The sequence below is a fragment of the Polistes dominula genome, unplaced genomic scaffold (assembly GCF_049000335.1).
Source record: "Polistes dominula isolate Pdom_NZ unplaced genomic scaffold, Pdom_raw_medaka contig_37, whole genome shotgun sequence".
NCBI classification, from domain to species: domain Eukaryota; kingdom Metazoa; phylum Arthropoda; class Insecta; order Hymenoptera; family Vespidae; genus Polistes; species Polistes dominula.
Window position 1 is genome coordinate 5,281,342 of NW_028301169.1, and position 13,592 is coordinate 5,294,933.

At 28.8% G+C, this 13,592-nt stretch overlaps 1 protein-coding gene across 4 annotated transcripts in view; it reads left to right on the forward strand.

The window, feature by feature from the left end:
- The window catches only part of Rgk3 (Rad, Gem/Kir family member 3), a 42,000-nt gene that overhangs the window by 16,972 nt on the left and 11,436 nt on the right, over nucleotides 1-13,592 (forward strand). For all 4 annotated transcript variants that reach the window (XM_015333197.2, XM_089179210.1, XM_089179211.1 and 1 more), the window contains one exon: nucleotides 9,721-9,936. In XM_015333197.2, the coding sequence (XP_015188683.1) occupies nucleotides 9,721-9,936 (216 nt within the window). The remainder of the gene's footprint in view (nucleotides 1-9,720; nucleotides 9,937-13,592) is intronic.

Consider the following 13,592-nt stretch of genomic DNA (forward strand, 5'->3'; position numbering starts at 1 on the left):
TTTTGATTATTAATTAAAAACATTTTTTTATTTGTTTCCTTTGAAAAATAAGTCTTTAAAAAGACGATCCTATGATTTTTCCGTATGTATATCTATATACAGATATCTGTCATTCTTTTTAACTGTTTAAAACTTTTCATTTCAAAAATCCAGCATTCCAAAAACGCAGCTTTTGTTTGTAGATTTAAAAAAATTGGTTTTATTGTGTCCCTTTAAAAAAACAGTTTTAAAAAGATTATTTATTAATTTCTAACAATAAGTGTCTATACATATATAAACAAATACCTGTAATTGTTTTAATTATTTTATATGCATTTCAAAAACCTAGTGTTGGATTATTGATTAATAAAAAATCAGTATTTTTATTTGTTTCCCTTGAAAAGTACGTCTTTAGAAAGGTTGTCTAAAAATGGCGACGACTGCACATATATAAATATATATATGTAATATATGTAATATATTGTATGTATATATATTATATCTTTAGGCTCCGTATATACATATATACGTATACATGTATGTAGTATATGCATTGTATTTAAGGTAGGTATTATTTTCGTTCGAAACGCGAGGGTGATTCTTCTCCATCGGCACACGAACTCCAAGCGGTTTCTACCCGTCCTATAGTTTTTCGAGCGTACACGTTATTCCGCGTGATCTTCGTTAAAGGAAAAAAAAGAAGTTCAGTTTTAGCTATGGCTGAGGGCAAATATGTATATCGTCGATATACTCTCTCTCTCTCTCTCTCTCTCTCTTTCTCTCTCTCTTTCTCTCTCTCTCTTTCTTTTTCTCTTTCTCTTTCTTTCCCTCTCTTCCATAGCATGGAAAGTTATTAATTACAGGCATGGTCGGCCGAGTGAAATAAACTGAAAATTCCTTTCAGGGTTCAGTGAACACTTTCATGAACAACGTTTCGTCACAACGACGTATTTCCTTTTTTTAATTCTTATTCTTATTTTATTTCATTTTGTTTTTCCTTTTTTTAATTGTAAAAATATTATTAATTCTTCGTTAAAAGTGTTTCTATTTGAGAAAGAATGTTATTTGTTTTTTTTTTAATTTTCTATATAAATCTAATGGATTTTCCGGAATTTAGAAATACAAATTGTTTTAAATATATATTATATATAAGTATTATTACCTTTTAAATTCTCATCTATTTTCTAAGTTTTCGTTAGATTTAAAAAAAACCAATCAAATATTTTGTTCAACCCTATGACGAATAACTTTAGTGATTTTTATCTTTTAGTTTTATTTTTGTTTTCTCCTTCATTTTTCTTGTACATTTGTTTTTATCGAACTAACCTGCATCGTATATGTCAAACATTTATTTTGCCTTTTTTTTTGTTTTTCATTGAAACTATCCTCGAGGAGCTCTTGGTTTCAGCTTTTACATGTCGATATGTACCTACTATCGATTCTTCCAGTTCGATTACGCACAACATTGTGTAGGACAGAAGGAATAGTTTACTTAGCGTGAACGAACACACGTTTACGGGCTTGGAGCCAAAATAACATGTGCAACATCATACGAATCATACTCGATGGATGGGGCCGGAAAATTGGACGACATCTTCGATCAAGATTACTTGGGGGAACTTGACTTTATTCTAATTATATCTTTTCGTGGGCGGACTTAAAAGTATTCATCTAATTTTCGGGTCAAAACAGTTTAAATATCTAATTTAACATATTTTACATTTGCTGTCTGTTGATTATGGTTTTAATAGGACAAATTTATTTCATTGCTTCGCTAATATTTTACCTGACATTTTGATAGAATTAAAATTAGTCATTTTTATTATGACAATAGTAATTAATATTTTTAAAAAATTAAAAATAATTTTTTTTTTAAATTAGCATGATGCATTTATTTATACAAGGGAGGGTGGGCTGTTTAGTTTTAAGCCACGATAAAAAAACTTTTATATTTCTTTTTACGAGTTTAACCGAAAACAATTGTTTCTCTATTTTAAGTTTAAAACTTTTAAACTTTCCCACATATCTTTAAAATTCCGTCGGATGAGAATTGAATCATCATCTTATTCAAATTCATATATTGTAAATGCTTCTCTGCAAAATTAATAATTCTGAATTATGATTAGTTAGATTAAATAGGAGCCATTCATACACCGAAGCAATTTATTTTACTTACAAAATATTTCTAAATTTTAATACCAAAACATTTGATTGACAATTAACTTTTTATATTTCAATAAAATTTTTATAAAAATTAGACTTACAATTAGTACTATTAAATGACGCCAATTTGTATGTTCATTGAATAAGAAATTATTATATATATAATTTTAGTAATTTTTCTTTTATTTTTTGTTATGTTGTGTATATCGTTTGGCAAATTAACAATTCAATTATGTTACATATACTACATATGTTTTTTGTGTTCGCCTAACAGAAATATTTTAAACGATATTTCAAATATTCTCACGTGTCTGTATATTTTAGTATCATGATTCTTAAGTAGTTTCAAATTTCTTCATACAAAATCTTCTGTACAGTCATTCTTCAGAGTTAGACAACTATATATGCATATATACATATATATTGAATTCTCAGTAGATGAAAACATTGTGTTTTGTTAGAACTATTTTCTGAATTTTCCAAATGAATTCGTAAATTTCGAAGAAGACTTATTGTGAATAATGACGAATTTTGGGATATAATTTTATCTGTATGTTTTATTTTTCATATATAAATGTTAATGGATTTTTCCTCGAAGTAACTATAATAAAATTGGATCAACGAATTACGAAAATATTCGTATTTAATTGTTTATTTAATACGTATAATAATTTTTACTATTAGCCATCATGTGAGTAATTATAAATTTTTATTGATAATTTTATTTGTGTATTATATATCATATGTAAATATGAAACATGTTTCTTCGGTTAAACTGGATTATAAAATTCGATGAACGAATTATGATAAAGGGTCTATGGAATTATTTATTTTAATATGTACTATATATATACGTGTATATATGTATATATATGTTTCCTCGTCAGCTCATAATTAATTTGCCTGGTCATTTCTAGAAATAGATTTCAATTTGTGTTTGCGATTGCGGTTAGTTCACGCATAGTATGCACTCAAGTACCTATATGTATTCATATAGTGCGTTTCTCAATGCAAACAAATACATGGTGTCCATAAACGATGAACATTAAGAAATTTCGTTAAAATTACTATTTATTAACATAAAAAGATTACAGTTTTTTTATAGGAAAAATAAATAAGGAAAACTTCAAGTTTTAATTATCTAAGTTAATATTATTTCATTATTCGCCTTTTTGGTCACATTATTGGTCGCATTATTGGTCACAAATATGTTCTACGGTTTCCCCGTTAAACATAATTGCTTTATAAGATAGAACTTGTGGATCAAATTAAAGTTTACAGTTACTTTCAACGATGATAATTGACTTTGATTTCGTGTACCGTGAATTACATTGTGTCTTCAAAATTGACGCCATTTTCTAACTGAGACACAACAGACAGCTAGATCCCAATTAAGCAACCTAACAATGCCACAAACTAAACTCTTTGAAGCATTGTAGGGTTTAAAGTGTTCAACCTTTATATTACCTAAATATGCGTAGTGAGACATTTTTTTTATACTACCTCGGAAAAATTAAAATTAATTGAAGGACAGAGATTTAAAACAACATGAAAAGAGTTTTTGTATTTTTCTTGTAATTGAATACCTTAATAACTGTGTATTTTTTTGTTCATTTTATGAAATATAATTTCGAGATATAATTAAAATAAGAGCCTACTTTGTTAAAATTTTCATCAAAATATAATATCTGGGTGATGTGAACCTCTTAATCTTTTTTTAATTTCATGCTTCGAAGTGGTAATTTTAATTTTTTTTTTTACAGAAAAAGTGCACGTTTCTTTACATACAAATTTTTAAAAGATACAAGTTGCGTGTATAAGTGCCCTCGAATGTTACAAATATACACTTATGTGGTATATCAATTTCTAAGAAAATGTCAAACATGAAATCAAATTTCTCTAATTAATTACACTGGCTATCACGAATCGAATCACGTAACAAAATTTTACGATGGCAATTAATTAACGTTTACGAGAGACGGTGACTTGAGATCGTTTATGGTAATTAATTTGAGAAGCATTTGATACTTTTTAAAATTTGAATATAATTTATATTAGTATCGAAAAAAAATAACACGCAAATTAGAAGGAAACGAGAGTTTCATTATTAATCGATATCGCGGCGCGATTCGTAAAAATCTAATAGAAACTACTAGATTATTTGAAATACATCAAATTCTATTATAAATTTTGAATCTTGAATTAAATCATACAATTGATGCGATATAAAATATTAGTTCAAAAAGAAAAAATTAAATTCGTATAGATAAATGGAAAGCGATTGTTTTCTAGATTTAAAAAAAGTAACAAAATTAACTAATTGTAACTTAATTATCTTTGATTAATTAAATAACAAAATATATATGAAAAATGATAACAAAGTAATTGGATTTATATGTTCTTCGAGTAGTTTGGTTTGTATTTCGGTTGATTACATGAAAGAATAGTACAGTTCATGTCTCATTACGCATCGAATTATATCACTTGTCATAATTCATTAATACTTTCTAATTGCTAATCTTTCCAAAATATAATTATTAAATATTAATTTTATAATATATGTTGTTTTTAATAATATTCACGCTTTTTCCTTAACAATACATTTTTGCAATTAAAATATATAAACAATTAAAAAACTGTTAATCTTATTTTTGGTGTGATAAAAAAAATAATTAATTTCGTACGTTCACCTAGAAAATAATTTTATTATAACTTATTGCACTTCTAAATTTGAAAAGATGGTTCATTAACACATACCCACGTACGCACACCCACGATAATATGCATACGCTTCTTTGTATTAAACAATTAAGCCTAGACTATTAAATGCCCGGTTCCTAAAAGCTTTCAAACGTATAACCGTTTAATGGACATTAAACACAATTGAGTGCACCTTTAGAAGTGATCGAGAATCTAAACACGTAGCTTAGGTTGGATTGAAGCGTCTTAACGTCTAAATAATTTAGTATTGTTAGGTAATTTATGCGATGCAAAGAAATTTACACGTTATAAAAAGCACACTGATGTGTTAAAATCATGATTGTTAATAGTATAACTAAGAAGACATCGAAAATAATTTCTGATAATTTTAACTTTGAGAAAAATTGTATTAGAAGATATTTAACAACACAAAACTAACATAAAATTGATGAAATTATTCTTTAAGTTAAGGATATTCATTATAATTAATCTTTCACTAAATTATCTTTTCGTAAATTGTAAAATCGAAGGATTACATTTACTTTTATATTAAATTATACTATTGCCCTTTAATTATTACATATTTTAATAATAAATGTCTTTTATTGTAATATTTTTATCAGATCACAAAAGTTTAACGCACAAATATCTTATTAGAAAATTTATTAATTAACGATTCCACCTTAAGCAATACGCAATTTCTCATTTATTCAATTCACATAATCGAATATGTTAGTGTTACGCTCTAAAGGATACGATAACGAGCTACCACCTACCACTTTCAACATTTCAAATTAACGTTGGAGTGATGTTTGGCCAAATTATTTGACCTGATAAATAGTGAATATGTCTGACGAAGCGATTCAAATAATTTAAATTTCTTTCTCTCTTTCTCTCTTTCTCTTTTCATTTTTATAATATTTTAATATATGTATACATATATTAAAATAGTAAAGTACACTACTAGAGATCATACTTGAAATTCTTATAATTCAGAAATTAATCATTTACCAATTCATATTGATATAACCTAATTTATTTTATCTGTATACGAAGAATTAATTTCTACAATATTGTCACATATTTTTCAAACACACATACACATATAATGTATATTATATTTACAGAACAATCGTGATTACTCATTTAAATGATTTTCTTTGGTACGATCCTTCATTAACGAAACTTGCATAAAGAATACGTTTCGTTGATTATATGCGCGTACTTATGTAGAATCTTTTAAAAGCGTTAGGCTCTATGCAGTACGCACGAAAACGATTTGGCAAGCATCGTCGATCGTTTGACCGTTTAATCTCTTATAAATAGAAACTTTGCTTCACTTATTCAATATTCAAAAGTGTTACACCTTTACCTGTATCTACACTTTTACATATCTTACAATTTAATTGTTTTAACATTGTGTAATCCTATTAAATTATTTTCATATTTACTTACTAACATTTATGTACAATTCGTGTGCAATAATCCAAACAAACAATGTAAATTCCATTTGTGTGATATTTTTTTAACCTTTAAACTTTTCCTACACGCATGAATTGATCGTTACGAGAATATGTATGTATGTATGTATTTATATTTGCGCTCGACGTAATTGCATTAACAATGATAATATAAATGAATTCTATTTTGACCAGTATTGCGAATGTGATAGTAGTTAATTACAATTCGTTTTCACGCTTAGCAAATGTTTTTCAATTTTCTACCTTTTTGTTCTGTTTTTTATTTTTTATTTGTTTGTTACTCACTAAATTTCAACGATTCGCGAACACGTAACGCGACATTTTTAAGGATGGGCGGACATTCACTATATTAGTTTTTAAATACAATTATTATTTCGCTTTTTTATTATTGGCAATTTACATGGAAACATGTATAATTTTTAATAAATAAATATCTTGAAAATTATTCAAATATAATAGGATTCTTTGAGTGAACAAAAACGAAGAAAGAACATGTAAATAAATTATACTTTCATATAGTGTTACTTTTATTAACATATACAAATCTATATGTATATTTTAAATACATGTTTATCATCGTAATATTATATTCCTTAACGAAAAAAATAATCGAAGCTGTCTATGTACGTGCATTATGATAATATTATGGTAATTTCGATTTGTTGTAATAGTGGTAAGACAGTAGTAACGGTACACGGTGTGGTCAGGCACGATCACATAAGCGGTTTCACAGGAATGCATGCATGGATCCTCGGTGGATTATGCTGTAATACGATTAACCCTATCAGAGATCAGAGAGAGAGAGAGAGAGAGAGAGAGAGAGATAGTAGAATGTAATGATCAATCTTGATAATTCTCTGTCTGATGTGAGAATCCACGATAATGATCAAATTAACTGTTTGAGATGGAAGATTTTCTTAATTATTCTTCTTATTAGATCGAATATTTTCTGTATATCAAGCAAAATTTACTGAAAACTTAAATGATGGATATTAAATAAAATATATTCTACTTAATAAAATTTAAAGATTTTATCGGAAAACTACATAATGATTATTTAGGAGTGCACATGTATATTATTCGTAAAGCGAGATTATTTACGGAGTAATTCAATTTCTAGATAATTGTTACAATAGACGAAAAATTGCATAAATTGGTTTAACGATTTACTTTATAATATCAATAATTGTAATATAGTTTATGTGGATGTTTTGTGTTTAATTTATTTAAGTCAAAATTGTAAAATTTCGCCATGTATTTGTTGTTTATTTGATAGATAATTGCTAAAAATAATATGAATATAGTACTATAATAATAATAATAATAATAACAAAGTATCATCGAATAAAGAAATATACAATGATAGTGGAGATAAAATTATTTTGCCTCGCCTTTGGGGTGATATTCAGTCGCAAAGGGTTAATAAAATATACATAAAAGGAAAAAATGAAAAGAAATAAAAACAATAGAATCAAACTAAAGGAATAAAATCAAAATGATGAAATAGGATTCATAGGAAATTCATGTGAAGAGCTTCCCAACTTTCTATTCGAATCGATTCGCGATGGCTTTCATTCGGTCTAGCTATATGCATATATATATTATATATATGTACATATGTTATATGTGGAATACGTAAGTTGTAGTTGTGCACGTTTCGTTAGGAACAAAGATTCAGCACAAAGCTCCAGCGAACAGAGCTGCTGCTTCATGGACAGCCGTGAGCACTCGGATATCGATGTTCTCAATCGTTCTGTCCAAACAGGACGTTCGTTGTTTTAGCTTTACAGTCACGGCTTGACAATAAGCTTTCTCTTCTCAACTCCACTTTCTTTTTGTCTTTCTCGCTAGTATTTTCAGTACTTCAACGTTTATCCGTTTACTAATCGACAATGAAAAATGTACAAAGCAAAGTGTTCAATTTCATTGTAGGAACTTGACACGATGATTTTCTACCTAAAAAAGTTGTTACATTACTAAATTATCTTTAAAATTATATGAAATTAAATGAAAAAAAGAACAAGAAAAATTAAAATGAAATTACTCAATTCATCTCTTGCTACTCGTTTCTTTTTCAACATAATCTATGATTATCTAAAAAGAAATCATGTTACTTCGTTCGTATCATTCATTCTTTCCTTCCTTCGTTCATGATCATTTATCACGGCCGCTGTCCGCCATTCAGTTCGCGAATTTACGTTCTGTCGATATATCGCCACAAACTGGACGTACGTTTAACTTTATTTTTAGATAGACTTAGAAAGTAAGAGAGAAAGAAAGCGAAAGAAAGCAAACCGTGTAAAGTCATACATCATCGTCATATTCGATCGTACAGTCATGTGTTTTTTATTCCCTAATTTCTTTCCTAACATCTGACGGGAACGTCAAAGAAGTTTTTGACAAATTTATTAAACTTTATCTCCTATCTCTTTCATCTTCTTTCTTTCATTTTAAATTCAACTTTGACTTAAATCGTTAAGTAATTTTCCACTTCGCGCCTAACACACCTCGAGCAGCACTTTATGCTTCATTTAAAAATAAAGCACGAAGAAAATGACAGGGTAAAGGTCAGAAGTCAAGATTTCTTTTAAAATCGAACATTTATTTATACGATTCAGTTGAAAAGAAATTTTTCGCACTATTATTCATCTACTTCCTTCTCGTATATTTTTCTTCACTTTTTATAACAAGATTTGAATCATGTAAATTGCATATACAAATGACCTTCAAGGAATATGATCTTTTTTGTCGATCGATATCGGTCGGTACTATCTTTTGCTCTAGGTACGTTATTTATAGTCTATTTACACATTATTATCATGGATTGTTACACGAGAAGGGAGGTCAATTAAGCGTTAAGTCATTGTCAGTAATACAATGAGTATAAGTTCCTGGAAAAAAAATGAAAAATAAGGTAGAGGGTAGAGGAAAAAGATTGATTAGAGAAGAGTATGATCGATCCTTTTTAATATCGTACAAAACAAAAACTAAATTATTGTTATTATATTTTATTAACCAAAATAAACGAAAGAAATTATGTATTCCGACAAAATTTATTGTAAAAAAAAAAGTTCAGTAGGTACGTGCAAAAACTTGATATGTGACATTTCAACAGAATAATGTTTTAAAAATAATAATAAAAAGAAAAAATTGGGGAACAGAAGAAAGAACAATACAAGCTCGGAAAATCAATATTTCATTGTTTGAAAGTTACTTTTGTGACATATCAAGTTCTTGCATACATCCACGGAATTACACATACATACACATTACCAGTGATACATTATGACGAATAGTATATTACTGTTATGAGTGAAATGTAGGATTAATACATTATTTCATAAGTAGTAATAGTAGTAGTAATAATAGAACTAAATTATTATTTGTTTTGTTTCAGGTGTTATAAACAGAGGGGACTCTTTTAAACGAAGAAGATCACGATCGAATTCTTTGGCACCTGCGGAACAGGAAACGGAAGAAACAAATACCATGCCACCGAAGGAGGTCATATCATATAACGTAGCCATTTTGGGAGCAAGGAGAGTTGGAAAAACAGGCTTGATTAGCCAATTCATGACAAGTGAATGTATCAATGCCTATGATAGGCAAAGAGGTAAGTTTGTTTGCATTTCATTTAAAAGTGTGTCAAGAGAATTATTGTCAAATCCCTGTCATGTCGTATCCTATTGGGTAAGTTAGAGATACACGTGAATGTACTTCTAAGAAGGGAACAAAGTTAACCTAAAGAAATGGCTTTAGAATTCGAAATCCAATAACAGAAAGAAAGATAGAGAGAAAATTATTCAAAACGTGTCGGCCGATGTGTTCTCTTTTCTTTTCCAATTCGATTCAATTTTGTTTTAGCCCTCGAAAGTAATTGGTTTCCCAACATAAACCCTTTTACTTTTCTCACTTTACAAAATTAATTAAGGAAAACCTTTAGAGAATAAAATCATTTAAGTTCTTTTTCTTTTCTTTCTTTCAATTTTTAGAATAAACTTTATTTTACGAATAAAATTTATTTTCTATTAGCTTTTTCCCTGCTTCTTTGTATCTCACACAAGGGAAAAAAAATTGTATTATTATTGTTATAATCTGCTCTTATGATTAGTTTCTTAAATCAAATATAAAAACTTCTCGAATTTCTTTTTCGTTTAATCTTTTAACTTTTAAAATAAAGTTTATTTTCAAATCAAATTAATTCTCAAGAACTTGTTTTACTCTTCTTTATATATCCTATATAAAAAGAAAAATTTGATTATTAGCATAATAATTTCCACTTAAAACTGTTTACTTAAATGAAACGAAAGGAAATCGTGGAATGGATTTGATTGATTTCTTAACAAATCTCAACGATTTACGCGTGTTTCCCGATTAAATCTCGTACAGTTTACATGAACGCATCTTGTTCGTCTCGTCAGCCCCATATCATTATGTAAACGTTGCATATGTGTGTACATGAATGAAAAGGAAATCAATGGAACACGAATATCTCTCTCCCGTATTCCCTTAAATAACAACTGATTGTGAAAACTATTTGGAAATGGTTTATCGACCCTGTTGCCGTTTTATATCGTACATGTAATCATCTCTCGGTACAAGATATCAATTATTCATTGAATAATTTAACCCAAAATAAAAAAAGAATATTTTTAACAAAAGTAGATGTGTACCAGTTATGTAAATATGAAATCAGAATTTTTGTATAGAAAATACACGTTTATTGTATAAAAAGGATAAAAAATGTTTTTATTCGAAGTATTGGGCCATCGCTAACTATACATTTTTCCCACCTGTTTGTCAATTTATGGATACCACGCCAAAAAAACTGTTGCTCTTTTGAGGCAAACCAGTCATCGAGTTATTTTCGTACATTTTTGTAAAAAATGAAGCACTGCTCAGCAAGTGCGTGTCTCATTGATGTAAATAAGTAGTAATCGGACAGAGCCAAGTCTGGTGAATAAATCGCATACGAAAGTATTTCCCACTAAACGCCTCAATCGATTCCTTCATCAGTTTTGCTGTGTGTGATGGTGCATTATCATGAAGTAAAATTACTTTGTGTTGCTTTGTTCGACATTTTGGTCATTTTCACATAAAGCTTGATTCAAATCGATCATTTAATGTCAGTATCGTTCAATATTAATCATTTCACCAGGTTTTAGCAGCTCATAATAGATCACACCCTTCTGAACTCACCAAACACAGAACATTGTCTTCCGTACATAGCGATTTGGCCTTGCAGTCGATGTCAATGGTTCGCCTGAAATTACCCATGATATTTTACGTTTAGAATTCTCAGAATATATCCACTTTTCACAACCAGTAACAATTCGATGGAGAAATGACTTACTTTTGTACTTGGCGTGCATCATTTTGCAAGTGGTTTTCCGGTTTTCTTGTTGTCTTTCACTCAGTTCATATGAAAACCCATTTTCCAATCCTCTGGATCTTTTCTATGACTCTCAAACGTATGGAGACGGCTTCTCGTGTCACATTTAATTAATACGCATTCAATTGTTGTTGCATTTGAGCGTCATCTTCATCCAATAATGCTTGCAATTTGCTTTCTTCAAACTTTTTCGATGTTCTTCTACGTTTTTCGTTTTTCACGTCAAAATCGCCACTTTTGAATTTTTTAAATCACTTAAAGCACTGTGATTTACCAAGAACATGCTCATCGTAAGCTTCGACAAGCATTCGATGCGATTTTGCAGTAGTTTTCTTCAAATGGTAACGGGAAATCAATGCTGTTCGCAAATCGTAGTTTTCAGATATATAAAATTCAACATGTTCAACGCTATTATGAACTATATTGTTGTATGAAACTTGTATTGTTATGAGTTGAAAATCCTTGTCAGAGATGTCAAGAAGGAAATAGCGCCAATTACGCGGCTTGACGATACTACATTGACAGCTAGAGGAATCTATGAGCAAATTCCGGTTTCATATTTACAGACCTGATATATGCTTAAATATTTATATTCATATGTGATATAGTAGACAAACATAAGTAGATATACACTATTGGTTAAAAGTTTAAAATAATTAGGTACATTTTTTTCAAAAGAACAGAGTATTTCTAACAAAAAAAACACCAAAACAATCTCACCCTTATATTTTTTAATTTTACACCGCTGTAGAAGTCCATTTTAACTACAGGGTGACTCAAAAGTAACCAGACACTTGAATATTTCTGTTGGATTTAAAGTTACAAAGTATGTCTACATCCGAATCAAAATGATTTCGAAGGATGCACATAACATCAAAGGATATAAGATCCCATGAGCGAGCTAGCCAACATATTATAGGTTCGTTACCTCTTGAATTTTTATCTGTGGCAATATCTGAAAAACAAAGTTTATCGGGAAAAACCAACCATTGCAAAGGACATGAAAGAAAGAACTATGAGGTCTTGTACGTAGATTCTCTCTGAAATGAGCATTAGATTCTTATTCTTGGAGATTAAATAAACGTATCTCAGCTCGAAGGAATCATTTTGAACATTAACCATAACATAAATAAAGAAAATAAACCTTACACGCTGAATTTTATTTATTCCTTATTTTTGAGTTAAAAATTGTTCGAAGGTCATATTATGGTACACTGTTGAAATCGTCTTAAATGTCGGCTATAATAATATATCGGGAAAAAAATACAATTCCATTTAAAAAACCGTTGATGACCTAAAAAGACGCCCTAAACAAAAGACATTAAAAAGCATGATGTTGTGATGACCATGTTCGTCCTTCAAAACCATTTTGATTCTGATGTAAACATAGTTTATAACTTTAAATTCAACAGAGATATTCAGGTCTCTGGTTAATTCTGACTCATCCTGTATATATTGTATTCTAGGAGTGATACTCCATCCAACCCTTTTCCGAGAAAATGAAGGGAGAACTTTCGCAAACGTGCTTATATTTCCTTTTGTTTTAGAATTTAATACAAGCTATTGGCAGCGTAATAAGAAGCAGCGCAATGTCTCTTGGAAGATCTCTTATTTTTTAATTTTCTTTTTTTCTGTATGTTTTATTCACTTTATTCCTTTTCCTATCCTTCTAGAATAGGTTATATTAATTTTACAAGGAATATAATAGAAAAAATATAGTGGATTTGTGTTATAGAATGTTTCTTTTATTTGCTAACGTTTTTATTTTATTGAAAAATTAATAATTATCAATTAAATAACACATAATGAATAACAGAAATTAAACTTTCAACGTGCCTAGGATGATATATTTCTTTGGGTGATAACATATTCTAGAA